This window comes from Erithacus rubecula (genome assembly GCF_903797595.1).
Source record: "Erithacus rubecula genome assembly, chromosome: 1".
Classification (NCBI taxonomy): Eukaryota; Metazoa; Chordata; class Aves; order Passeriformes; family Muscicapidae; genus Erithacus; species Erithacus rubecula.
The window spans coordinates 107,589,964-107,617,554 of NC_136658.1; the positions used below are offsets into that span (position 1 = coordinate 107,589,964).

General features: G+C 49.9%; 1 protein-coding gene across 2 annotated transcripts; it reads left to right on the plus strand.

Moving 5' to 3' along the window:
* The first annotated feature begins 4,349 nt into the window (after positions 1 to 4,349).
* On the plus strand, positions 4,350 to 27,591 carry LOC306802297 (cystathionine beta-synthase-like). 2 transcript variants are annotated; one of them, XM_079306298.1, is made up of 17 exons: positions 4,350 to 4,431; positions 6,971 to 7,108; positions 9,006 to 9,148; positions 11,349 to 11,455; positions 13,490 to 13,624; positions 15,115 to 15,194; positions 16,267 to 16,398; positions 17,305 to 17,374; positions 18,834 to 18,925; positions 19,962 to 20,087; positions 21,004 to 21,088; positions 22,554 to 22,659; positions 23,184 to 23,255; positions 24,386 to 24,520; positions 25,057 to 25,165; positions 25,485 to 25,569; positions 27,309 to 27,591. In XM_079306298.1, the coding sequence occupies exons 2-17, from the start codon at positions 7,097 to 7,099 to the stop codon at positions 27,503 to 27,505; spliced, it is 1,686 nt and encodes a 561-aa protein (XP_079162424.1). In that variant the 5' UTR covers positions 4,350 to 4,431; positions 6,971 to 7,096; the 3' UTR covers positions 27,506 to 27,591. The 2 variants fall into 2 exon arrangements, with proteins under 2 accessions (XP_079162424.1, XP_079162423.1); XM_079306297.1 differs by lacking the exon at positions 4,350 to 4,431 and having other exon boundaries at positions 6,966 to 7,108.

The window sequence follows — 27,591 nt, forward strand, 5'->3', positions numbered from 1 at the left end:
TAGAAGTATGTGATTTCACATGGTGAAGGGTTTGGAATTTGGGGTTTTTAGAATATAGTAATAGGTATGGGACAAGAGGGAGGATTTTGGGAGTTGTCCCTTTCTGTCTTCTTCTTCCTTCTTCTTCATGCTTCAAAGCTGTGTTCATCCCTTCACCTGGGGAAGCTGGAGAGCAGGCAATGCCCTGATCACAGCAAGACCCTTCTGGGTGCAGCAGGACACAGGAACAGGCTGATCTGCCCCATGGGATGAGCAGGACTCCCAGGTCATCCTTCTGACCTGGGCAGGGTGGCAAACATGGTGTGTTTGGAGCTGCCATGCCTTGTGCTCCTTCCAGGAGAAGCCAGCAGCTCTGCTCCTCCCTGGAGGTCTCTGCAGCATCACTTTCCAGCAGCAGACACAGCACCAAAGGAATGTCCTCAGATCTACTGAATACTCTGGGTTGTGCTGATGCCTTTTGGGGCTGCCTAAAAACAAAAGCCAGACAAAATAAAGGGGATAAAAAGCAGTTCTATTTATTAAAGGGCCTTATTAAAGGGTACATTTCAGGCAGACAAAGTCCCCCCAGGGGCTACACCCAGAATGGACATCAGGTCATGGATTTTCACACTTTAATAAGTTTGGTCCATTTGCACATTGGGGGTTCATCTTCCAATTGCAGTTTCAGGTAATGAAATCGTTTACCCCAAGTTTGCTCAGCCCCAACTCACTTTTGTTTAGATTTCTTGGGGCTCAAGACAGTGAGGTGTCCTTGATTCCCTGCCTGGAGAGGAATTGTGTTGTCTGACCAAAATGGGAAAGCAGCAGCCAACACTCTGTGGAGTTTAGAGCTATCCACTGAGGAATTGCAGGATTACAAATACATGAGAAACACCAAGCTAAAATCCCAAGGCATCAGTACAAGCAAATGGTGACCTCTCCTGAAACAGGTGGGTGTGAGCAGCTGCTCCAACACAAAAATGTAACTTTTCTAACCTGCCCCTGCCTTGGCCTGTGGCAGCTGGAGCCCTGTAATTTTGCACTGCAGCAAGGCTTCTACACCAAGTGCACTGAACAGGTGAAACAAATGTTTTTCACAGCAAGTGAGAGCCTCCCTTGCTCCCAGTTTACCCACACTATTCAGACAGCAGGTACCATCACCAGCACTCCAGCTCTCAGGCCAATTCAGCTCAACCAGAAGCAGTTTTTACCTCGTGCCCTCACAGCAAGATGTTTTTTCTCTGCTGGCCAAAAATAAGCCAAGAACCAAGGAAAACCTGTTCTGCCCTGAATTATTTGCTAGGCAGTCCCAAAACATTGCCAACCCTTCTCCTGTCATCTTCTCAAGCCCTGATGTGGAGCTGCTTTGACAAAGCCATTTTGAATATTAAATTACAAGGGAGGGGAAAATGTGGATTTCTTCCCACTTGGTACAGCAGAATCAGGGACATCTTAAAATGATTGTGTTTTCTAGGAAAAATAATATCTGGTGGGGGGTGACTGTGATCATGAGAGGGTTTTCCTCCCAAGTGTCCAGAAGTAAAACCTGAGTGTTGCATCCCCACAGGGGTCAAGAATCACAGGATGGTTTGGGCTGGAAGGGACATTAAAACTCATCTCATTCCACCCCTACCATGGGCAAGGACACCTTCCACTGTCCCAGGCTGCTCCAAGCCTCATCCAGCCTGACCTTGGACTCTTCCAGGAATCCAGGGACATCCACAGCTCCTCTGGGCTGTGCCAGGGTATCCCCACCCTCATAGGGAAGGTGAGGTGAGAACTATAAAACTCCCTCTGCAAGGAGGAAGTTTGGTGGTGTTTTAAAAGCAGAGTCCCTCTCCCTGGGCATGGATTCTTGTGTCACACCTCATGAGAGCTCAGAGCCATCCCAGTGCTCTCAGCTGCTTCCCCCCATTATTATTTTTTTTTTTTTGGCTGTCTGATTGTTGCTCCCCAGCCTGGGGATGCTGATGTTTAGCCAGGGGAATGCTGCAGGTGAAATGCTGCAAGGAAAATGCTCAGGTAGAGGATGGGGAATGAGCAGCTGTGCCCTGTGCTCTCTTGTGGTTTTTAAACTTAGTAACATCAGCACTGCAGGGCAGCAAGGTAAAATTAGATTTTATGGTGTGTACAGGCTGTGAAATACCTGGGATTCCTGTGTGGGTGGGAGCATGGCAAAGATTCCAGGGCAGACCCCAGCCCAGCTCCTCCTCTGCTCTTAACCCACCACAGGCAAAGCAGGAAAATCCATATCAAAACACCTTAAAAAAAAACAGTTTTGTGTGTGACAGACAGTAGAGCTGGGGATGCCAAAGAGCCTGAGGGCAGAGCAGCTCTGGGGATGGTGGTGGTGGGAAAATATTGTGGTTAAACCCAGCCAGCAACTAAGCCTGAGCATTGCAGATGCAATGAACACCTTTAACCTTGCCCCCTAAAAAAGGGGACTTTTTTTTCTTTCAAAGTCCCCAAACTCGCCATTTAGACCCCCCCCCTCTTATTTTTTTTTTTTTAATAGAAAGTATTAGTTTAAATATTTATTTCTCTAAAGGAAGCATTTTATTTCAAACTTGTCCCCTGTCCCTCCAGTAGTTATGTCAATCTTGTTTCCTTTCAGGTTGAAAAGATCCTCATTTCTTGCAGTTTGGTCACTGAAGGGAAGAATCTTATTTTTGACCACAGACAGCTGCAGGCGACAACCAGGAAAGGGTGGCTGGGTTATTCTGTAACTGCAATGCCCAGAAAACACAATTCTTGCTGGGGTTGGGGTTATTTGCAGCCTCTTGAGAGGAGAGCTGCTTGTTCCCTGTCACATCAGATAGCCCACAAGAGTTTTCTGTGATGGATTACCTCTGGCAATGTTTTCCAGAGACTCCATTTATTGCAAAAAGACCAAAGGTAAAGTCATCCCTGTGCTAACACCTACACCAGTCTTGTCTTCAGAAGTTTAATTCCAAAATAAGCATTCTGACAAGCCTCACTCTTGCCTGATGAGTGGTGAAGTTTCCTTCACCACAGTGTTTTGGAGGAGCACAGACCAGGCAGCTCTGTGTGCTATCCTGGCTCTGGAGAAAAGAGGGACTGAAATTCTCATGGGCTCTTCCTCCTCAAGCAAAATCTGCATCCATGTAATTTCCTGGTGCCCAGCTGGTGTTTGGGAATGACCATGGAGCAGAAGCTGTTCAGGGCTCCCACTGATTCAATAGCAAAGCAGGAGACAGAGGTTTAGGGCTGGAGCTGGTGCAGAGACTAACCCCAGGATCCTGGAGGACACAATATGGCATTTCTGTCACCACTTATGCCTGATTCAGCAAGGCTGACACATGAGCTGGGTTTAAGCTCCAAGACACGAAACCAAAACAGCAGCAAAATTTCTACAACCAGCACCAAATTGCTGGGGGAAAGGGTTCAGAGCACTCCTGGAGATAAGTGTGTATTAAAACAAACCATAAATTGCTTATCTTTCCTTCCTCCCCTCGCAGGGCAATCAGGTGCTGGGCACAGTGAGGTGTGGGGCAGGACCCAGGTGAGTCCCTCCCGTTTGTCACAGGTGTCCCCTGCCAGCAGCACATATTAACTGGGGCTGGGGCTGGGCTCAGACACTTGGCTGCTGGGCTGCAGGGGTGAGTATTGCCTCATCTGCTCCCTCCCTGGGAAATGGGGACCCTCAGTGCTGTGGGGAGATTTGGAATTGGGCAGCCCCTGCTCCCCATCCTGTGATTCTCACCTGGGGAGGAGCTGTGCTTTCAGTAAGTCCTGAATAAACCAGGCCAGCAGGGAGGATCTGGCTCCACACTGCACTGGGGAGCTGGGGAGGAGAGCTGGTACCCCTCCATCCTTGGGAGTTTCCGATCTAAGCCCTGAGCAGGCTGGGCTGAATTTGGTGGTTCCTTTGAGCAGGAGGCTGGGCTGGGATCTCCCCAGCTCCCTTCCAGCCTGGCTCACTCCATCACTCTGCTAAACTGATGTTACATCTGTCTTGCTCAATGGCAGCAATGCAATTTCTTTAGAATGAGGCAAGAAAAAGGCATTTTGCATCTAATGGAGCGAGCCTGCATGTGCCTCTTTCTGCCTTGCTGAGTTCATCTAATTTTTCCCTCACTTTACTTAATGAGCATCTTGATTTTCTTCCCCTTGAAGTTATCAGAGCAGTCTGATAACCTCATAACTGCAATCTCCTACCTGCAAAGTGCTCTGTAAACATTAGCCTGTGCTCCTTGTCATATATTTTCATTAAGTGGCAGCAGCTGGGTGTTATCATTCCCAGTCTCTTGGCCAGCTTCCCAGCTCCAGTGGAGATTTCCATTTATCCTTTGCCCAGCCTTGTGCCCTCTCCAGATTCTCCATTCATAACGGGGCTGTGGCACACCTGCAGTGGCTCAGGTGTATTTGGGATCACACCTGAGCCTTCAGCCAGGGACTGGGAGGAGTGCTGGGACACAGGTAAGAGTTTGGGTGATCCAGAGGGGATGTATCTTCACTTTGTGATCTGAAACTGCCCTGGAGGCAGCTTGGGGAGAGGTTTGCAGTGGGCATTGCTCCTCTCAGCCATCCTTGGCTGTCCTTTCTCCTCCTGCTGATGGGTGGGACTGAGGCTGGCAGCAGGGGACAAACTCAAACAGTGTTGTTTTAAGGCTTCCAAAAGTCCCAAATTCTCCCCATCCTTTGCTGCCATTTCAGGCTGTCTCATTTTGGAGATTCTACACTCCAGGCAATTTTTAAAGTTACCTTCAGAGCCCCGTGGGGGTTTTGAGGTATATTAATGTAAATATGAATCCAGACTCTGAGCACAGAAATGCAGTGATTGGAGAGTGTTTTTCAGAGGAAGGACATCCTTGCCATTCCTGCAGCACCAGGAATTCCCCAGCCCTTGAGGAGACACGGGGAATTCTCCAGCACAGAGCAATGTAGATGTTGACTGGTCAAAATCCTGCCCTTGTTTCTTTGTTCCCTGGGTGTCTAGGAAATATGTCTGTATTCAGTTTGGGTGAGAGAACAAACAAAAACCCATTCTTGACTTATTTCTGTATCAGATGTCAGGGAACTGGGCACAGTGAGGAGAATGCAACCTTATTTTAGAAGGTGGGAGCCAGCAATGCTCTTCTTTCCATGAAACCCTCCTGCCCCAGGGCTGGAGGGGACAGGGGTTTTGTGTGGTAAAACTCTGCAACCCAAATAATTTCACCCTCCTGCTTGTCCCTTCTCACCCCACCACGAGTATAATAGTGATGGGCATCACCAGGAATAGGGAGAAAAACCAACATACTCATAAAATCTCTTTTGCCAGCATTTTGGGTGGTAACTGGTGAGCTCAGTTGTGCTGACCACTCTGATCCACTGCACATTATCTCTTCTTTACCCACAGGTGACTTTTGCTCCTTCCCAGCTAATTTGTTAGGTAAGCACAGATTTGCTTTGGGACATGCACTCAAGGCCAGCATAAATCCTGGCTTGCAAGGAAATGAACCAAATTTTTCCCTTTAATCCCTCCCAATGTATTGTGCTTTACCTCATTTTTGTTAGGGTTGGGATTGAATGTATGAGACAGTATTTTTTTCTTTGGACTTAGATGTTTATTAATTTTTATTTATATTATAGTTTTACAAACGGTGAGTTTTAGAGTACTTAAGTTAACAAAAAAATTGAGTTGTATTTTTATAAGGCTTTTTAAGGATAAACTGTTTAAGAAATAATACTTAAATTATTTTTACTTTTAATCTAATAACTACTTGTGACTTGTAATTTGGACTTTTTGATTTAATTATAAAATACTACTTAGATTCATGAAGAAGAAGGTGAAAAAGAAGGGCAAACTTTTGTCTTGAAATTTTCATTTTGTTGTATATATTTATATTTTCAAACTTGAAGTTTTTCACCATGTAACATTGCACACTTTTATTTAAACTACACACTTATAATTTTAGTTCTGCCATTTAATTTTGGAAGCTTTTTTCACAGCCCCAGGTTAAAAGCAGTGGTTTTTTGGAGGAGTCAGTGCTTGTCAGTACAGAAAGTTTAAAGTTTAAAATTCTCAACACCAATGAGCAGCAGGTTTGTCAGTGGTGGGGAAGAGCACTGGGGAAGCAAAGTTTGCTGGGAAAGTTTTTGTTGGCTGCAGCATCCAAGGCATTTTGGGGTGATTTCCCTGCACCCTCATGGTTTATTGCTGCTTTCTGAGGCTGAGGTGATGTCTCTAAATAAGAAAATGTGCCTGGTGTTGGGGTGGAGCAAAGTTCTCTGTCTGCTTTAGCTGCAATTTGAGGTTGTTGAGCTCCATCTTCAGAGATGCTCTGGGTAAGGAGAAGGTTCAGCCACACTCCATGGGCTGTTCCATCCCTCTGGTGCTCCTGGAGTCCAACAGTGGTGGGAGTTTGCACCACTTAATTAGTGCTTTGTCTCAGTCTCTTCTACTCACAGCCAGGATTAACAGAAACACAATGGAAATGGATTTTCTCGTGGTTGGGCTTGGTTGTTTATTAAATCTTATCAAAAAGTACAGAAAGCTCAGCAGCATTTCCAGCCACCTGCTAGAAGTGAGGAAAATGAAGGAATGGAGGAAGATCAAGGTCTCTTAAGGCTGAACAGTCCAATAGAGAATTAATACTTATATTATTTTTTTAAACTCAGTGACTGAATTCCTATAACCCTCAGTGTGACACTGACAGAAAACAGTGTGACACCAACTAGAAACCACTGCCTGAAACCATGAAGAAGAAGGAAGATGAGCACCAAAAGAGACAATGCTTAAAATACTCCATCTTCTCCCATACCTATTACTATACTATAAAAACCTCAAATTTAAAACCTATCACCATGTGAAAGCACAGACTTTTATTTCACTATACACCTGTGATCTTAACCCTATTACTCAAATTTGGAAACCTGACAGCACAGAAATCTCAAAAACCCCAGGTCTCTGGGATCCAGCACTGCAGTAATGGTGTGTTTGTGTTCCAGCACTGCAGTAATGGTGTGTTTCTGTTCCAGCCCTCAGGGACCAAACTCCAGCCCCATCCTCCCAGACAGTGTGAAAACCACCAGGGAATCACAGCACAGACCTCGGGCTGCAGCAAAGAAACTGCCACCAGGAGGGTGGAAGGAGCAGGCAAACAGGAGGAGGATGGCAGAAATGGTAATTAAGGCAGCCCACAAACAATTCAGACAATCAGGATTTAGCCACAACAGCCTGCTGGCCACTGTGAGTCACAGCTGCTGCAGGAGCCCAGGGACTGAGCAGGGGCAGGGCTGTGGATTTGTGGCCTGGGGGGAAGATGATGCTCCCCAACCCAACTGGATCTGCCACAGCCCCTCCACTGGCAGCAGGTCCAGCCCTTGTGAGTCACTGGTTTGGTTCTGTCAGATGGCAAAATGATGTCTCTGTCCTCAGTCTGAAGATAAGTGCAGAAGGAATGTCCAGCACCATGTCTTTGACCATTTCTGCTGCAGAAATGTAATTAAATGTAATGAAAGGGTTGGATTTGCTCTTATTGCAAAAAGCAGCACCACAGAGGTGCAGGGGGACAGGGCAGGCTCAGCCTAACATCAGCTTTCCATATCAGCTGAAGTGAGACACAGGCTCCATCCATGACCTGTGGAGTTCCAAGGTCTCTTTATTCACTAATGCTTGAATCCAGGTAAATTCATTCTGTGAACAAGCCAGAAAAGGAATTTGCAGGTACCAAAAAACACGTGCTTTTTCTCCATGGGGTTTGTTTCCTTAGCACAGATGGGTGGTGGGTGGATTGCAGAGAGGATCAGAGCAGAGAGGTGACACCAAATCTGAATGTAACCCTTGTTTCTGCTATTGTTCAGTAGTAGATGCTGAAAATAAACTTTAAGCCCGGACTCCTCCTTTTGTCAGTATCTGCACCAGCAAGACAGAGAGAACAGCACAGAAACAGAAAATTGCCTTCCTACAGAGCACTGATGCCATCAGGGCTGGTGTGCTTAAAATCTGCTACTGAGCTCAACCTTCTCAAGCTTGTCTAACCCTTTTCTCATTCCATTTTTTAATCTGCTCTGCCCCTGAATTCCATTCTGCCTTCTTATTTATTGCTCTTTATTTGATGCACCTTCTCCATCTCCCCCAGGATTTACAGCCTGCTCTCAGCACCAGCCTCTTGTCTCATTTCCAGCCTGATGGATCCTCCTCTCTTTAAGCTGCTTTGCTGTGGGAGCTGCTCAGGACCCCTGAGCACCTTTGCTGCCCTTTGCTGTTTTATTTCTGTTGGTTCTTTTTTCTCAATTTTAATACACTTGGATGCCAGAGCAGAGGTCCCCTCTAAGTCCCACCACCACCATAAAAGTATTCTCTAATTATTGCTGGGTGGATTTACCTGCAGGTTCTTCACTGCTAGGGTGAAAAAAACTGTTCTTGACCAAATAATTAAATTAGGAACATAAAATTTTCTAGTGGAGGTGATAGTTTTGAGATGGAGAAGATGATGTACTGGAGAGGAAGCCCAGGTGATGTATGGGGTTTAGCAGACCACTCCAAAAGAGAAATTTAATAATGGAAGAATGTAATTGCTAAGGTTAGAAAAGGCTTTTATGATCATCAGGTCCAACCATGAGCACACCAGCATATTCACCATTAGTCTGTGTCCTCAAGTGCCATTTCCACACGAGTTTTGGACACTTCCAGGGATGGTGACTACACCACTTCACTGGGAATTCTGTTCAAATTCTTACAACCCTTTCCACGATTTTTTCCCCCTAATGTATAATTTTTTTTTTTTTTTTTCCTAATGTATAATCCCTCCTGGGACAACTTGAGTCCATTTCCTCTTGTCACACCATTTGCTTTCTGGGAGAAGAGACTGACACTGACCTCTCTACAACATCCCTTCATCTGTTCCTCTCCTTCCCACCTCCTTCCATCACTACAACCTCCTGATCCACCTGGATCCATGTGGTTCAAACGCCAGCAGGATGCTCCAAGCACCCCTTCACACCCAAATGCCATTTTTCTCCCTTCTCCAGCTATTTTCCTGCCAGGTGTCTGTGTGACCTCTGTTTCCACCATGCAGGAGCTGAGTAAGACGTGTCCCCTGGTGAATGGCAGTGGTGCAGGAAGCCAGGACAGCACCTGGACCCGTCCCAACCTGCCCAGCAAATGCACCTGGACAGCCACAACCCCTGCCAGCAGCTCTCCACACTCCTGCATCCCCCTGTAAGTGATTCCTCCCTGCTGATTATTTCAGGGTGCAGTTCAGCTCCTTTTCCTGGAGGTGAAAAAGGTGTTGTTGCACCAGGATGGTGTAACATCCAGCCAGTTGTTGTGTTAATGATGGTTGATTTTCCAGATGGCAAAACCAGCTCCTCTCCAATAAGATCTATTTCAGTCCCTTTTGTTTTGCAGAAAGATGTGGCTGGCTCCAGTCTTGTTTGGGCCACCTGAGAGACCTTAACAAAAATGGATTTCCAGGCTTTTAGATCAGTAGCAAATGGCCCCAGTGCAGAGAAAAGTGCTTGTTCTGAGCTGCTCTTGCCCTCACAGCAGCAGGTTCCCTCCCAGGGTGACGTGAGGGCCCAGGCTAGACTCCACAAGAGGTGCTTTAATGACCCTGCAAGCCAGACTCAGACAAGCTACTAAAGATAAGGCTGTCCCATAAATGTCAGGGGAATGTAAAACAGGGATCCAGCTCCAGCCAGGGAGGAGCTGGAGCCCCTGGGAGCTGCAGCACTGCCCTGCATGGTCATGCCTGACCCCATGGCAGACAGGACATGGCCAGGGCACTGCCACCAGCATGGGGGGAGCCCAGAGCAGCCTCTGGCTCTGGCCCATCAACAGGGAAGAGTGGGCTGCAGAGCCTGGGCACTGCTCAGTGCAACCCCTGCAGCTGCTGCCCAGGGAGAGAACCAGCTCCTTTCAGACAAAATTAATTTTTTAAAATCTCAATTATCATTCTGAGCAAGATAGCATTCTTGTTTTTTAACAATTTGGCATCAGGGTGCCATGCTGGTGCCAGTGGCTGAGCCCATCCCACCCCCAGACAGGAGATGGAGATGATTCCCCAGCCCTGGGCATCAAACTCTGCTCTGGGAATGGAGTCTGGCTGAGGGGGAGCTCAAACACAACCCACTGTGCAGGGACATGTCACACCTTTGCAGCAGTGTCTGGAGGGAGAGGTGGTTTGGTTTCCCTGCTCTGGTTAAACCACAGATGGTTTTCCCAATGTAGCCAAAATCTCTAGACTTCCTGAGACTCCCAGGTGAAATCTGATTGAGTTTTGGGGGCAGAAGCAGAGGGAGAAGACAAGATGCTATTTTAATTAAGAATATTAAATACTTTATTCTTTTTGAGAGATACAGAGATAGAGTAGTTCTGATACCCCTCGAGCTGGTTCTGACCCACAATAACCTCAGCAGGAATCCTTTGCTTTGCCAGGACTGGTTTTCCCCTGAACACATTAAGAAATAGCAAGCCATAACTAAAAGCTGGGATCTTAGGGGAAAACCATCCTTGTCCACTGTCCTGAACTGATTCCAACATCTGCAGGATCCAATCCAGATGTGCAGTAACACAGGTCACTCTCAAGAGAGCCAGGCTCCAGTTAAACATGACCTGAAGGAGCTGGAGCCTTCTTGTACCCCACTGAAACCCCTGAGCATTTCAGTGGCTTTTGGAGCAGCTGGGCAATGGCTGCAGCTCTGGGGGAAGCTCATTTATTGTTATTGTTATTATTGTTATTGGCTCACATTTGGTATCACCCAGTGGCTGTGGTGTCTCTTCCCACAGAGGGAGAGGTTTGTCACATCCCATAATTTCTGGCCTTGAGATTCAAGGGGGTTGGGTCCTCCTGGTAGTAAAGACTTTCCCTGTTTAGGGGAAACCCAGCTGGGTTTCACTGATCACAGAGCTGGGTTTAACTGTTTGCAAAACACCCTCCAGAAACCTCTGTGGCTTGGGCTTCTCTGATGGCTGGGAGGCATCCTTGCAAGTCTGGGAGTGCTGGGCAGGAACACTCAGCCCAGAGGCAGCTGGAAAAGTGGGGAGCAGAGGTGGGGCTGGGTGGGATGGGGAAAAGAGGAGCCTTGTGCTGTGTCTCCTGGTTTTCTCACCCACAGCATGAAATGCTAAGGCTTGCCAGCATCTTCTCACTCATTATAGACCTGGCCTGGGGTTTTGCAGAACAAGGCAATTCAGAACAGCCCTGAAGATTAATTAGCTTACTTTTTAAGTAAAAGACCTAATAACTTATGATGGAGAGCAGTAACTAACTCCTGGTGCCACTAATTGTTGATGGGAGCTTTTTCTCTTGGAGCTGGGGTGTCTTTTGCTGAAGCCTCACTCAGATTTTCTCTTGGTTCATGTCACACAACAGCTTGGATTTGACTTATTGTTTTTTCCCCCTCCTGCATTATTTCAGGACAGAAGAAAAGAAAATCTTGCCCAATATCCTCAAGAAAATTGGCTGCACCCCAATGGTCCGGATCAACAAGATTGGGAAGTCCTATGGGCTCAAGTGTGAGCTCTGTGAGTGTCCCCTTCCCACCAGGTTTTTGCCACGAGGGGAGGGTGAGGGGTGGTGCTGGAGGGGCTCCAGAAGAGGTTCTGAGAGGGAGCACAGATGGGGATGGCTCATGTTGGGCTCTCCTGATTGTCAGGCAGTAATTTCTCAGGTCAAACAGGAAATTTCAAGCAGCAATAAGCAGGGGGTGGTGGCAGTGAGGCATCTTCCCTCCCAGATAACAGCAGCAGAAGCTCAGAGCAGAGCCTGAGTTTGGGGATGGATCTAAGGATGGATCCCCTCTCCCTAAGGAGATGGTAGCATAGCACTGGTGTTGTTTCATATCCCCTGCAATCACAAGGATGATAAAATCAGATCTGTGCATGTGGACTTCCCAGTCTCCTTTCCTATAACTCCTAACCCTAATCAATTATTTCATCCAAATTGTGCAGAAAGAGGCAGATAGTGCCACGAGCATCACACAGCTGAGTAAGGGGAGACTTGCTGAGCACTCATCCTTAAAGGAATGGCACAGCAGATCCTTGCAGGGCTGTGTGGAGCCCACAGGGCAGCCAGACCCCACTGAGCACTCTGGGCTTTCCACCAGACCCCTCTCAGGAGCTGGGACCTTTGGGAACCTGCACACTGCACTGCTCACCCTGCCCACAGTCAAAGCTCAGGGGATTTTAGGAAACCATGGGAGGAAGGGCAGATGTGCAGTGGCTGTGCACATCTGGAGCAGCCTGTCCCTTGGAGGATGTCTGGCTGTGCTTTAGGGGCTGGGAAAGCCAGGCAGATCCCATTTTCCAGGCTGGTGTCTCCCTCCCCTGGCACAGGAGGGGAAGGAGAGCAGCACAGGCAGGGCAGCCCCAGGTCCTGCCAGGGGATGTGCCAGCACAGAGCCCCTTCCCAAGCAACCCAGGAATGCCCCAGGGAAGCAGCACAGCTGGATGGGGTTGCCTGGTGTTTTCTGGGCCCCCATGGATCCTTGTGCAGCTGCAGTTGTGCCATTTTACATCATGAAATGTAACAAGGAGCACAAGATTTCCTTTCCCTTTCGGGATGCTCAGGTGTTGGGCTGAGTTCTTAGCCCCAGGTAGCTGTCTCTGAATGAGCCCTGGAAATCCCCATTTCTCCCTGTTGTCTGTAAAACAGAGCTCAGTAGCACCAGTTTAGATGCAGATTTTCATCAAAGCCTTGGTGAGAAGAATCCTGTGGTGTGGAGACCCCAGTGAGGAACGAGATGTGCCTTGCAATTTGAAGGTGCATTGGAAATTTAATTGGTTTGTTGCTAGCTCAGTGAAAATTTGTAATTTGTAATTTTGTCTGACACTTGAAAATGTTCTTTCTGTTGTTTGGGATTTTTTTATGGCACTTCAGTCAGGACTACAGATCACTCCTGCAATAGAAGAAGTTTTTAGCTATCTATTAAAAACTTCAGTGGCTCAGGACAGACAGACCTCTCTGCTGATCCTTGTCCACAGAATAATCCTCAAGGGAGGGCAACAAGAAGTGTAGTGCCCTAGTGAGACCTCCCACCTTGCAGTGACTGTGTCCAGCTGGTTTTAAACCCATCCTGGGCTGTCCAGGTTGGCTTCAAAGCCACCCAGGGTGGAGGAGACACAGGATACAGAAACCCTTGTTTCTGCTATTGTTCAGTAGTAGATGCTGAAAATAAACTTTAAGGCCAGACTCCTCCTTTTGTCAGTATCTCCACCAGCAAGACAGAGAGAACAGCACAGAAACAGAAAATTGCCTTCCTACAGAGCACTGATACCATCAGGGCTGGTGTGCTTAAAATCTGCTACTGAGCTCAACCTTCTCAAGCTTGTTTAAAAAATCTGCTACTGAGCTCAACCTTCTCAAGCTTGTTTAACCCTTTTCTCATTCAATTTTTTAATCTGCTGATGGATAATCCCAGAAAAGCAGATGGATGCATTCCTCCAAGCAAGGAACCATCCTGCAGAGGAGAAATAGGTGTCCTAAACTGCAGAGAGGTCTGGGGGAGCAAGGAGCTGGTGCCTGATGGAGTGTCCTGTCCCCTTTCTGTCCCTTTCCAGTGGCCAAGTGTGAGTTCTTCAACGCTGGGGGCAGCATAAAGGACAGGATCAGCCTCAGGATGGTGGAGGATGCAGAGAGGGCTGGGATTATCAAACCAGGAGACACCCTGATTGAACCCACTTCAGGAAACACAGGTGAGAAGGGCAGGGGTGCTCCCTCTGCTTGGGTGCTGGGCAGGGTGGGATTCCTCCTTGCTGAAATTCCTGAGGGTCCCACACCTGCACAGATGTGCCTTGGTCTCCTTGTAGCATCAGCAGCTTGGGCAGCCCTGGGTGTTTTCAGGCTGGGAAGCTTTTGAGTTCTCAGAGCTTCCCAGAGACCATTCCCCTGATGGGCTGGAAGAGAATTCCTGTGAATTTTTGCCCTTGTTGCTGTCACTTTCACCCCAACATATCGTCCCATCCCAGCCACCACCAGACAGGGAGCCCAGGAGACCCCAGGGCTGTGTCCCACAGGGACCCCAGGGCTGTGTCCCCCCTGGATCCTACTGGCTCCTGCCTCCTGGAGCAGCTGGAGTGGCACCAGCCTCCCTGCAGCCCCTGGCAGGGACACGCTGCTCCTTCCTGCTGCCTCATGTCAGGAAAATTAATCCACAAACACCAGAGGTTTATGTCCAAAAAGGAGACAGAGGAGTCCTTTTTGCTTTATTTGAATAAAGGGAGAGGCCATGGGACATTCCCCTGGAATCTCTCAGATTTTTAGAGGACACAACCTCCTTTTATCCTAATTTCCCAGCCTCATTTCCCTCTTTCTTTCCCCACTGGCTGAGGTACTTGAGAGGCACAGACTTCCCAAACACCTGATACCTGAGATTCCCCTCCAATGTATAACCCTCCCTTTTAATTTTTAATTCTTATGGAATTCATGGTTTTCCCCCATTGCTTCTTTCATCTTCCAATATCCAATTTCATTTATCAGCAAACCTACAGTTTGTTTGTGAAGTCAAATATCTTTTCCCATTCAACATCAGTGGAACCCATCCCATTGTTTCTTTTATATCTCTTAGTGGTAACCTTATGTACCAGCAGACCTGCAAATCCAACATTTCTCTCCCTCACCTTCCTGCTGTAGCTGGGAGCAGCTGCTCCATCCATTAGCTGGTGAAACCAGAGCAGGGCTGCCCTTTGCCTGCTGGGGTGACCTGCAGCATCCCGTGTGTCTGTCCCCCCACAGCTGGAGGGGGAGGCACTCCTGGAGCAAAATCAACTCTCTCCTGTGCTTCCAAAACCACAGGAAGGTGCCTGAGCCTTGGTGAGGGGCAAAAAGTTCTTCCCAACACTGCCATTCTCAGTGCCACACTGGTAGATCCCTGGGAGCAGGAGTGATGCTGCAGCTCCACATGGCTCCCAGCACACCCTCCCACCCTTGTGGGGCTCCCAGCACATCCTCCCACCCTTGTGGGGCTCCCAGCACATCCTCCCACCCTTTTGGTGCTCCCAGCACACCCTCCCACCCTTTTGGTGCTCCCAGCACATCCCAGGAGGTTTCTGGAGGATGTCCTCACCTGGGGCTTGTCAGTGACCATTTCATGGCTCCATGCAGGACAGAGGACCGTGGGCAGTGCTGTGTGTTGGCCACTTTGCCAAATGCTGTTGTCAGCCCCATTCCCTTGCTCCCCCCACAGGGATTGGGCTGGCTCTGGTGGCTGCACTGAAGGGTTACCGCTGCATCATCGTCCTGCCAGAGAGGATGAGCATGGAGAAGGTCAGAGCTCTGCGTGGTTTTACCCCCCAGCCAGGGAGCATCTCCTTCCCTCTCTCTCGCTGCCTCTCCCTCCCTGGAACCCTCTCCTTTAAAGGCCAACAAGCCTTGCACACCCACTGCCACAGCTGCTACTCAGAAAGTTGCCTCTTGAGGGGAAAAAAAGCAGCCTGTGATGGTTTGGTGGCTGGCTGGTGTCAGAAGTGCAGCTGGGTGGTGGGAGAGCCAAGCAGGGTCTCTGTGAAAGCACAGCAGGAGAGGCAGGCAGTGCCAGGGCTGTCCTGCCAGTCCTGTTCACTTCCCCTGACTTCTGCCAGGCACCTGGCCTCACTGGGTATTTGTTTGCTTTAACCTGGAGACACCTGGAGTTGCCTGAGCTGCTTTCTCAAGTTGTTGTCTCCATCACTTGCACAGGAGCTGATGATCAGGTGAACACACATCCTGGGGATGGCAGAAACCCCTCACGGGTGAGCCAGGAGCCTCACAGGCTGTTCAGCTGAACTCCTGCCAGTGAAGCCAAACCTGGACCCTGACCTGGCTCAAGAATGAGCCCTTCTCCAAAGTGTCACCCTGATTTCACCCTAAATCTCACTTAAGCTCAGTCAGGATCAGAGGCCACCTCCAGCTGCCATGGGATTCATACCCAGGTGTCCCAACCTCCCCCTGACAGCAGAAGAGAAGAGAAGAGAGAAGAGAGAAGAGAAGAGGACTTAGAGCCAAACCAGCTTTTTGATCCCTCTTTTCCTGCTGGGGCTGCAGTCCCAGCACACAGGAGACACTGCTCCCTGTCCAGCTCCCTCTGACCTTTTCCCCTGGCACTAAGGGGCAGCACACTGTCCCCAGCCTGCCCTCCAAGTAGGACAGGGCAGGAGGCCAGGTGGAATCCCTGTGCCAGCTCCAGGCAGGAGGCTCTGGGGTGCTGGGAGCGTGTCAGAGATAGCACAGTCCAGAACTGGACATTCTATCTCCAAATGATAAATGTGTCCTGCATGCCGAGCTGCCCTGAGCCTGCAGGTTCAGGTTACCATCCCCTGGTGGGATCAGTGCTGCTGCATCTCCTCTTTTCCCCCCTCAGGTGGATATTCTGAAGGCACTGGGTGTTGAAATCATCAGGACCCCCTGCACCCGCTTTGATGCCCCCGAGTCCAATATCCGTGTTGCCTGGAAGCTGAAAAGTGAAATCCCAAACTCTCACATCCTGGACCAGGTAAAGGCTGTCCTTCCACTGATTCTCTTTCCCAAGAGAGTTTATGGGGTGTTCTCCAAGTGTGCCTGTGTTTGGGGGCTTCACTCAAGCTGGCACAGAGGCAGATTTCCTCAGTGTTTCATGGCCTTTGAAATTTAATCTCTCCCCTGCAAAGCACAGGGGGACAGAAACAGAATAAGGGACACTTCCAAACCTGGGGACTCCTGCCAAAGCCTGGATGTGGGTGAGGCTGGGTTTTCTTGCACAATTCAAAGACTCCTCAAATTGCTTCAGATTTAGCTTTGACCTGATAAGAAACCCATTTTTTAAGCCTAGCTAGCAGCCTCTGTTCTGCCTCAGAAATAAACCTCATGCTGTGAAGGGCAAACCCTGGTGCCTCCTGCCAGAGGCTCCTGCAGTGCTGGGTCTGGGACAGGAGGGCACCTGGTCTGACCCCTGGAGTGCAGGAGAGTCAGGAAAGCTCCTTCCTTCTAAGAAAAAAGTAGCTCAAAGACCAAATGAGCTTTTCAGAAGCAGCCTGACCCATGGGTGTGAACGTGGGGAGCACAAATATCAGTGCTGCAAAGTCCCTCTGTGTGTGAGAGCTGATGATCAGGACAGCTTCTGCAGCCCACAGCTCCCAGAATCTGAACATCCCCACACCCCACGGGCACCAGGGGCTGGGGAGTGAGTGTTTGTGGGCACCAGTGTGGAAAAACCCCACATGTGCTTGGAAACCTGTCCCAAAAGGCACAAAGAGGAGGAGTAGCTGTGACCTGTTCCATGGGGTGGCAGGGAGAGGAGGGGGCAGCTGCATGCTTTGGGTCTGCATGCTTTGGGTGCAGCTCTGTCAGCAGCTATTGCTGGTTTGGAATCTGACCTGCTCTTCCCACGGTAACTGCTGCTGTTCTCTGTTGGAATAAACAGTACAGAAACCCGAGCAACCCCCTGGCTCATTACGACACCACGGCTGAGGAGATCCTGGAGCAGTGTGAAGGTCTGTGCTGCTGCCTCCACGTGCAGAGGGCTGCAGCCCTCTCTGAGAGGCTTAATTTACATCATTTATTGACCTGGATGTCTAGAAACAGCCCAAAGGGCCTCTGCAGGGGCAGGCAGTATTATCTTAATAACACCAACACACAGGGTGTAGCAACCTCTGCTAATCCACTCCAGATACACCTCAGCCTGCAGGGCTTCCCAGCTGTCCCCTCCCATTGCCAAAGCCTGGGAGAGGAGACCAGAGGCTCAAGTTGTACCTAAAGGAGAAAGAACATGTCTCTTGGTGGCCACAACACCTCTGTGACTTGCCAGCTGGGAGCACAAGATGCCCCATGAGGCTTTACAGGGGAATATAAATCCAGTAGAGAGTGGCAAGGGTGCATCTGATCCAGCACAGCCATCTGCAAACCAAAACAGGCTGAAACCTCACAAACCAGTGACACTGGAAGTGAGGGCTGGGGGAGGATGAAGGGCCATGCCAGATAGAAGTGAAATGTATTGCCAGTCTAGGAGTACTGTAAAATGTGAACAGGAGCTGAGGATTTTAACTGGAGAGAGGTTATCAGAGCAGGAAAGCAGTCAGGTAGCAATGGGAACAAGAGCCTTCCCCCAGTAGAGTGTTAGGGTTTGCTCCAGCTGGATTGCTGGTCCCCCTTTCCCAGGGCAGCTGCAGCACCAGGTTTGGAAGGCCAGACTCCAATTCTGCTCCTAAATCTGTAATTTCAGTGATGCCATGGGGCTGCATCTGGCAGAGGCAGGTGCCAGGACAGAACTCAGCCCTCCCCCACTGTGGATGGCAACAGGCTGAAAAGTTGAGCCTGTGGGTGATATTTACATGTGTGATTTGCTGTGATATGCTGGGTTTGAAAGGGTTAGATGTGCTGAGATATTCCCTCCCCCTTCAGCCACAGAATTACAGAATATCCTGAGTTGGAGAGGACCCACAAGGATCATCAAATTCCAACTTCTGGTCCTGCACAGGACACCTTAAAAATCACACCATGTGTCTGAGAGTGTTGTCCAAACACTCCTGGAGCTCTGTCAGGCTGGTGCTGTGACCCCTGCCCTGAGGAGCCTGTTCAGTGCCCAGCCACCCTCTGGGTGAATAGAAACTTTTCCTAATACCCAGCCTAACCCTCCCCTGACACAGCTTCATGCTGTCCCCTCTGCTCAGTAGATGCCAAAGATGCAGAGATCATTGAGATGCAGTGGGAGACCTGGAGGTGACCTTCAGCTCCCTGCAGTGAGGCAGGATCAGCTGTGCTCAGGTCCTGCAAGCTCATCTGAGCTTCTGCTCATGGCCAGGCTTTGGCCACCAGCACAGCCCCTCTCACAGCCTGACCTCTCCTCAGGGGGGTTCTGGTGGGCTCTGGTTCAGGCTCTGCACTGCACAGGGTCTGAATCGAGGGGGGATGGTGCTGGGGGCTGTGCTGAGCCTCTCTCCCCCCGCCCTGCAGGCAAGGTGCACATGGTGGTGATCGGGTCTGGCACAGGAGGCACCATCACTGGTGTGGCCAGGAAGCTGAAGGAGAAGTGTCCAGAGTGCAAGGTAAGGATTGCCAGGGCTTCCATGGAACACTGAATGGCTTGGGTGGGAAAGGACACTAAGGGCCATCCCATTTCACCCTCCTGCCATCAGCAGGGTCACATTCCACCAGAGCAGGGTGCTCAGAGCTGCCCTGGAGCACTTCCAGGGATGGGGCACCACAACTTCTCTGGGCAGCCTCTGTGCCAGAGCCTCACCACCCTTATAATAAGGAATTTCTTCCTAATATCCATATTAAACCTGCCCTCCTTCACTCAAAGCCTTTCCCCCTTGTCCTCCCACTGCATCATTTCCTGCCTCACCCCACAGCTCACCTGCGGGAATAATTCTTGTCTGCACCTATTTGTTTGTTCACAGCAGTCGTGGCTTTTGTTGGAAGCAATTTGGTGATGTTTGGGTTCACCTAGACCCACCCAGGTGCCTTAGGGACCAAAGTTTCCACTAAAATCTCTCCCTGCCTGGTGCCTTGCTCTGTGCAGGATGCTCTGGGAGGCACAGACTGCAAATGCTTCTCCTCTGCCACTGCAGACCCCTCTGTGCTTTAGGGCTAACATCAGCCACCATGCTCATCCTGCTGGGGGAGGCAGTTCAGCCCAGACACAGAGCTGTAAATAACCAGGGAGGTGCCACCATCAGCCAGCACAGCTAGATCCAGCAAGGGTGTCTGTACCCACAGGTTTCCACGGGTTGGAGCTCGCTGGCTGGCTTCACCTAGAGCACATTCAGGAGCTCTGGCACTGTCCTAAGGGCTGGGCTTTGGAAGTGGCAGGCTCTGCCAAAGGGGTGATGACAAACACCTTGAGAGTGATAACATTTTAAGCCACCAGTCACTTCTGCAACAGCTGAAGACTACCTAGGATCTATTTTAAAAGACAGTGAAAAACAGCACCCTTTTATCCTGGAAGCTCTCCAGTGATTACGAATATTAATGAACATCAGGGGATTGCTGATAAGGGTGTGGGTGACTTTTCCTTTGAGTTTTGTGTTTGGCTGTTTCTGAACTCCCATTTTGGTTTGACAAAATGCCTTTCCCTCCAAGATCATTGGCGTGGACCCTGATGGCTCCATCGTGGCTGTGCCCAGTGAGCTGAACAGGACCAACACCACAACCATCGAGGTGGAGGGCATTGGGCACGACTTCATCCCCACTGTCCTGGACAGAGCAGTGAGTAACTGTGTGAGGAGGGGCCTCTGCCTCATCCTGCCTTTGCATCCAGCCTGCTCCCCAGGCCCTGACATATCTTCCCAGTGCAGATTGTTGTGGGGGGATTGGGACACCCAGTTACTTTCTGATTATAGCTGACCCACAAGGAGAAGGTAAAGAGAGGTGAAAAGCAGGCATATAACACAGTGTGAGCCTCCTCTGCTCAGCCTCACCGTTGTTCAGTGTGCCCCTTTCTCTGTGATCACACAGATGTCCTTGCTGAGGCTGCCTCTCATCACCCTACTGTTTGCTGAGGCTCCTCTGCCTCACACACACACACAGAGCAGAAATCCTGCACCATGCACAGGCTGGACAGCAACATCCAAGCCCTGTAAGACAGCAGATCATGAACCTCATAGCTCTTGTTGTCAAGATCCCTCTCAGTGCATCAGAGCTTTAAATTCCTAACACAGGCTGCCTGTGTGCCCCTTGCCTCTTTCTAGATAGGTCCCTCACAGCCTCAGACTCCAGGTGTTAACTACATCCCTGCTGTCAGCACTTGCCTGTAGAGCTGTCACCTTAATAATCCAGACTGATTCTTGTAGCTGGATCTCATTTTGGCAAAATCTCAACCATTAATCTACTCTGACCTGAGACATCATAAATATTCTTCCACATCCTATCTCTGGACCTGCCAGGCATCCCTAACTCTCCAAGGAAAGCGTGCTGGCTGGAAAGGTGTGGATGTCTGCAAGCAAGAACACACCCTCCAGATGTTCAGAACATCCCTGGATGTTCTGACAAATGCTTTCAACAAGTGTGGAAGGCAGCTCAGAGCTGCCAGATGTTGTGAGCATCAGCACCATGGTGTGCCTCAGAGGGTCAGGGCAGCCTGAAATGACATTTGCAAGACTCATCCTCCTTGCTTTCCTCCCAGGTGGTGGATCAGTGGTACAAAAGCAATGACAGAGACTCGTTCCTCATGTCCCGCAGGCTGATCAGAGAGGAGGGGCTCTTGTGTGGTAAGCACGGTGCAGCCACAGAGGTTTGCTCTCTTAACAAACCTTCTGAACCTCATCTTTTCAGCACCAGAGCACTCCAGGGTAGGTGCCCTCTGCATTTTGTTCCTGCTGGGTCAGCAGGGCTGAAACTCTCCAGGTCACTGCACTCTCCAGGCCCTTGCTGCTCTGGGGTCTGACTCACACACCACAATAATTACAGAGGTAATATGTGGAGCACTTTCATAGTGGAACTGGATCTTCAGGCAGGGTAGAGTTACAGAGGCTGAAGGGAGGATTAGTGGGGCTCAGGGCAGGACAGGTGGACTGTGCCAGCAGCTCTGTGAGCCCACTGTCATTGCTCGGTGTCATTGCCACACCAGCAGTGCCACGTTTGGACCAGGAAGGTCTGAAAGTGAAGAAGGTGTGAGATGTTCTTACTGAGTATTTCTCGCTGTGCCAACAAGCTGTAAGTGATCCCACTGGCTTCCCAAAATGAACAGGTGCCCTCAGACAGAGCCTGCCTGTACCCTGAGAGCCTCCACAGAGCATCAGCCTTGTTTTCAGCCTTCCCTGACACCAAGCAAACAAGACACAGGACCAGACACTTCGTAGGCTTGTAGTTACAGCTGATAAAAGCCCTGAGCACTCATATCCAGGGAGTTTTGGGAAAGATCAGGCTATATATATGTAATGAAACACTTACATGTTGATTTAACCTGGAGTCACTGTGTTTCAACAGAAACCACTTGTTTGAACTCAGCCATAATTTGTGAGCAGCTCCGTGTTCCCCGAGCTGCATTTTTCAGGGCTTGTTTGAAAAATGTGACCCAGGGATAATTAACCTGCTGTAAAATACGTGCTGCCTTGAATGCAGTGTGCAATTGGCACACAGATAGTGGAATGTGTTTGACTTCCAGTACTCAGACTGGAGGTGGAAGAATTGCCTCTGAGAGGCAGGGACCTGCTCTCCCTACGTGCAGCAAGCCACATGCGTGCACGCAGACACGGGCAGCGTCCCTCTCTTCCCATCACGTTGGCCTGGTATTCCAGGCATGAATGTAATGTTTATGGGGTTTTTTTTCAGCCTTTGCAGGGAATTTAAAGCCAATCTTTGGCTGCCAAGTATGTCAGCCAGAAGCTCTAGAGCTGGCGTGGCCTTCTGCTCATGCAAAGGGAGGGTGTGGTGTGGGAAGCGTGTCCTGAATGTCCCTGTGTGGGACCTTCCAGCCCTTGGTCTGCCCAGAGTCACCACAAGAAGTGGTTCATGGAGTTCATGAGGTGGCTTTTATGCTGCTTCAGAAACCCAAGAGACACATCCTGCCTCTGCCTGCCCCTAAATCCTTCGAGGTTTTGGGATTGATTGTCCTCCCCTCCCAGTGTCCCGGTGCCACCTCTGCACCCTTGGCTGGGGCAGCCTGTGTTTCCCACACCAGGAGAGTGCCCTGGGCAGCCCTGACAGCTGTCTCCCTGTCCTTGGTGCCTCCAGGTGGCAGCTCTGGCAGTGCCATGTCCGTGGCTGTGAGAGCTGCCCGGGATCTGAAGGAAGGGCAGCGCTGCGTTGTCATCCTGCCCGACTCTGTCCGGAACTACATGTGAGTGTCCTGCCCCTCCCCTGCTTCCCAGCATCATCCCACCTCCCATGGCCTTCTCTGACAGCAGCTGAGCCCAGGTGCTTGGGGTTCTGGAGAACCACCCCAATAAATCTGATAGCAAGGCACAGTGAGTGAGCCCAGAGCTGGGAGCATCCCTTGGGCAGATCACAGGAAAAAAAGCAAAATAAATAGGGAGAAACAGCACATCACCGTGGCAATCCCCAGGAGATGGGTGTTGGGACACTTGGGTTTATTTCCTCTGGTCACTGACTCACTGCACGGAGCAGGGCTCAGCTAAGCCACACTTTCTGAGCCTGCATGCCTGAAGTTAGGGAGGCAAATAGCTGGCATGCTTCGAAGAGTTACCGAGCACCCAGTGCTCCTGCTGGCCTTAAAAGGGGCTGACAGCAGCCAGCTGCAAAAATCATGAGAGCCCCGGGGGCAGTGCTGTGGTCTGGTGCATGAAACAAAGCACAGCTTCTTCTGGAAGCCTCACAGAGTCTGTCTTTGTTGGTGATTTCTAGGTCCAAATTTGTGAATGATAAGTGGATGATAAAGAATGGATTCCTAAATGACGTCCAGGAGCACAAGCCTTGGTAAGACAACTTCTGCTGGGAGAAACTGTGCTAAGGGAATCAGCTTTCTGAGTCTGGAAATCATTATCTTCAAAGGAAAATGTTCCCTTTTAGTGTTTAGAAAAAACACAGTAAAGTCCAGACCCCCCTGGGGAGGCTGTAATGTCAGCTCCTCTCTTTTGAGTGGTTATCTCTCAGCTCTCCAATCAAAGTCTATAAAGGAGCCATTTCTGTCCCAAAGTAGCTGACCCACTCCCACGTGGCAGCCCAGCCACCCAAACCTCTGAGAACCTCTCTCTACTCCACATCTGATGTTCAAAGGACCATCAGGCTGCTGGGGAGGTGGGTCCCTGTCATAGCAAGCTCCCTTTCAAACAGCTCTGCAGCTCTTTTCAGGCAGGGGATGGGAAATTTTCACCTTCCAGAGCTGCTGGACAGAAAAAATGGCCAAGTATTCTGTTCCTTGGACACCCCAGGGAAAGAGTCCCTCAAGACAGGCAAACTGCTGATGCCAGCTGATGTGTGGCTGGGCAGATGCCAGTTGTTCAGAAAAGCTCTTGGTCTCACCCTAAATACAGCTAGTATTACAGATATCACCTTTTCCTTTACCAAGGTTATTGTAAAATATTTCCTAAGACCTGAACACATTTCCAAGGCCTCTGGTGTCTAGTTAGAGTTTCTCCTGACCCTTCCAGGCTCTAGCATTGCCCTGCCCTTTCTGCAAGGACTCAGGGCTGAGATGTTTGGCAGCTGCCTGTGTCCCCCACAAACAAGCCCAACTTGTCCCTTGTAAGTCACACGAGCATCTCTGCCAGGCTCTGTCCTGCAGGAGCTGCAAATGCTGCCTTGTGAGCACCAAGGATGCAGAGCAAAGGAGTAAAACTGGTGGGTCACCCATTTATCAGCTTGAAGTGAAGCCCTCAACAGCTTCCTTGGATTCAGGACAGCTCAGCACCTTTCCAGCTGCTGGTCTCATCCCTGGAGTTGTGTGGTGTAAGGAAAGCTTGGCTCCAACAAGACCTGGCATTTTTGCTTTGGGTGTAGGAGTGGGGCTGGCTTTCCAGGCTCACAGGCTGTCCCTCACCCCCTCTGCCCCCTCTCAAGGCCACAGCTGTGCAGCACTCACAGCCCTGCCATTTGTCCTTTGACAGGTGGTGGAACATCAAGGTGCAGAAACTGAATCTCTCGGCTCCTCTCATTCTCCTCCCAGAAGTCAGCTGTCAAAAGGCAATTGAGATCCTCCAGGAGAAGGGATATGACCAAGCTCCTGTTGTTGCTGAGTCAGGGTAACTATTTCTGTTCACTACAGAGATGGGTGTTCATACAGAAAAATCAGTCATGGTGAACGTAGAGTCCCATTTACTCATTCGGAGCTGGGGTGCTTGTGTTGGGCTCTTATGCATAATTTTAAAAAGATCAGCTGCCTCCTTGTGAAGATTCATCCATAAAACTCCTGCAAACAAGCCAGTTAAAGCCCAATCCAGTGCCCACCAAACTCAGAAAATGCTGGATCAGTGCAAGGGGAGCCCAGGGGAGTGCTGAGAGCTGGGGGGAAACCCACACAAATAAGCAGCTGGAGAGCCCACAGGTTTTCCTGTCCCAGCTGCTAAGTCTTGGACTGCTCCAGCAGATGTTAACTACTGTGAAACCAGCAGCTTGGTGAGGACAAAGCCCTCCCTGTTCTGCCCAAGTGAGGAGAAACCTGGTGCCTCCCACTGACTGCAGCCACAATTTAGTCACTGACTTCAACCAGAGTAAACTGCCTAAAATGTGTGTTCTACCTCAAGTCTGGCCTTGTGGAAAACTCCCTGTTCCTTTACAGGCTGATTTTGGGAATGGTGACCCTCAGCAACACACTGAGCTCCGTGCTGGCTGGAAAGGCAGAGTTCTCAGACCCTGTCACCAAGGTCACCTACAACCAGTTCTCAAAGGTACAGCAGAGGCTGGGCTGGGGTCACTCTGCTGGGCTGGACAGAGGAGAGGGGCAGCAGCACCACCCTGGCTGTGAGAGGAGCTGGGAGCAGAGGAGAGAGCAGTGGGGAGGGCACTGGGGACACCTTGGAGATGGGGGCAAGAACAAGCCCCTGTGAAAGCTCTGCTGAGCCAGCAGGGTTCATACAGATTTTTACACCAGGAGCCAAGCACTGACAGGGGATTTCATCCAGCTGGGGAACCAGCACCCTCCAAAATCAGAGCTCAGCCACTGGCAGGTGAAGTAAAGCGTTAAATGTTCAATTTTGTGCTGTTTAGATTGGCCTGGAGGACAGCCTGGGGAAGCTTTCCTGCATCCTGGAGAACGACCACTTTGCCATCGTTGTACATGAGCAGATGCAGTGTGGGTATCTGCAGCACCTCCCCAGGGGCTTGGCACCAGTGTGGGACAGGGGAAAGGGAAGCTCCCCATCCCAGTGTGCAGTGCCAGCCCCTGAGCTCTGCCCCAGGGGATTCTGCTCTGCAAAGCCTGGAACTGCCCATCCTCACCCACATGGCCCTACCTGACACCACAGAGATGAGGGGAGGGGGCACAGCAAACAAGGGGGAAATCAGGGCTCTCTGTAGGCTTCTGCAGCCCAGGGGCAAGGTCAGAAGGAGCATTTGGCCACATTAGGTAAAGCCTGGGTGGAATTCAGGCACCTGAGTTGAGGAAGCTGAAAAAAATTGGGTTGGGCCATGAGCAAGCCCTGATGTGTGGCAGCTGGACCATGGCTGGGTGCAGGGATGCTGTGCCAGTCTGGAGCACCTGAAAGCAGGTTGGGCTCATTCCCAACCCCCTGCACAGCCACCTTCTCCTTGGTGACTCCAGCAGAGTCACCTGCAGCAGCACCACAGCAGCAGTGGGGCTGCTGACACATCAGGGATCACCCCTTGTGCCTCCTCTGACCCAAAAAAAGGTGTGGTGGCAGGTGCTGCTCAGCACATCTGACCTGACACACCCTTCCTGTACAATTGCACCAAAAGACTTCATGAGTACAGCTTTGACCTTGGCTGGGAAAAGTGAGCAACAGGAAAAAGCAGCCAGAAGAGCCAGGTTTAGGCCTTGAGAATTAGAGCTGAAGGGTGTAATTATGGTGATTTGATGGGATTGCAGACTGAGCATGCAAAGCATCCCTCAGGTGACACTGCCAGCAAGGGGCCTCCAAAAGCCAAACCATGGCCAACCACCCCAAACCTTCCATCTCCAGGCCCTGCTCCCCCAGAGCCCCACCAGCTCTGAACCTTGCAGACCCATCCTTGTTCCCCCAACAGGCTGCAAACAAAAATCTGTCACTCCAAACTGCCCCTGATGCACATTTCCAATCCTGTCACCAAAATTAATGCCAGGTGGAATTTCCTTTCTCAGCTATGTCACCACAAAATAAGGAATATCTCTTTTGTATCATGTTTTGATATAAATTAAATGGTGTCAGCAAATTAAATGGCACCCACCAAAAAATATCAGCCAGCTGTCTGCAGCACAGCTTGCTCTGATTTTCAAACAACACCCACTTGCTTTTTCAGAGCTGCTGCTTTAATGCTGTCACAGTTACCTCCTTATTTATTACCTTCTTCCCACACCTTTGAATCTTGCATTTTATCTTGTGCTTGGACTCTGGTGGCTAGTTTTATTTTTATTTAAGAAAACATTTATCAGACAGTTAAAACAATTCTTGAAGTGCTGTTTCATTAATGGTGGTGTAGGATGTTATAAGAACAGAGGTGAAAAGTGCCTGACTGCTGCTTTTTAGAGAGTCTCATTAGTTTGCTTTGAAAAGTTTTGTGGTGATAGAAGCAGGACTGGAACAGAGTTGGCTCAAAACAACTGGGAAATTAAGTTTTCTGCTCTGGGAAAGGTGGGTTATTTACAGCAGAAACCTCTCTGGTGTGATCACAGAACCTGACTGAGGCTCCATCACTCATTTCTGTGGAGGTAGAGCTCAGACAGATTCTGTCCCTGTTAGGGTTTCCTTTTAATAAATGAACAGCAGCCTCTGCACAGCTGGAGGGTGCTGAGGGGGGCTGGTGGAGGTGGTGCTGTTTCTTTTTTTTATTATAATATTTTTTTTGCCACTAAGCTGGAATTTTCTGTGCTTCCAGTCAATGGGAATGGCAGCTCCTTCATGAAGCAGATGGTGTTTGGTGTGGTCACAGCCATGGACCTGCTGACCTTTGTCAGCAGGAACAACAAGAAGCAGCAGCTCCCTGCTCCAGCAGCTCCAGCTGTGCCCCTGTGCCCAAACCTGGGCAAGGCAGCCTCTGGCCCAGCCCAGCCAGCAGCTCCTCAAAATGCCTAGGGGAAAGTCCTGGTGTATTGTATTTGTCTGCCAAATGCCACCCACAGTGTCACTGACCAGGAGATAATTAAAGAAATTGTGTTTAA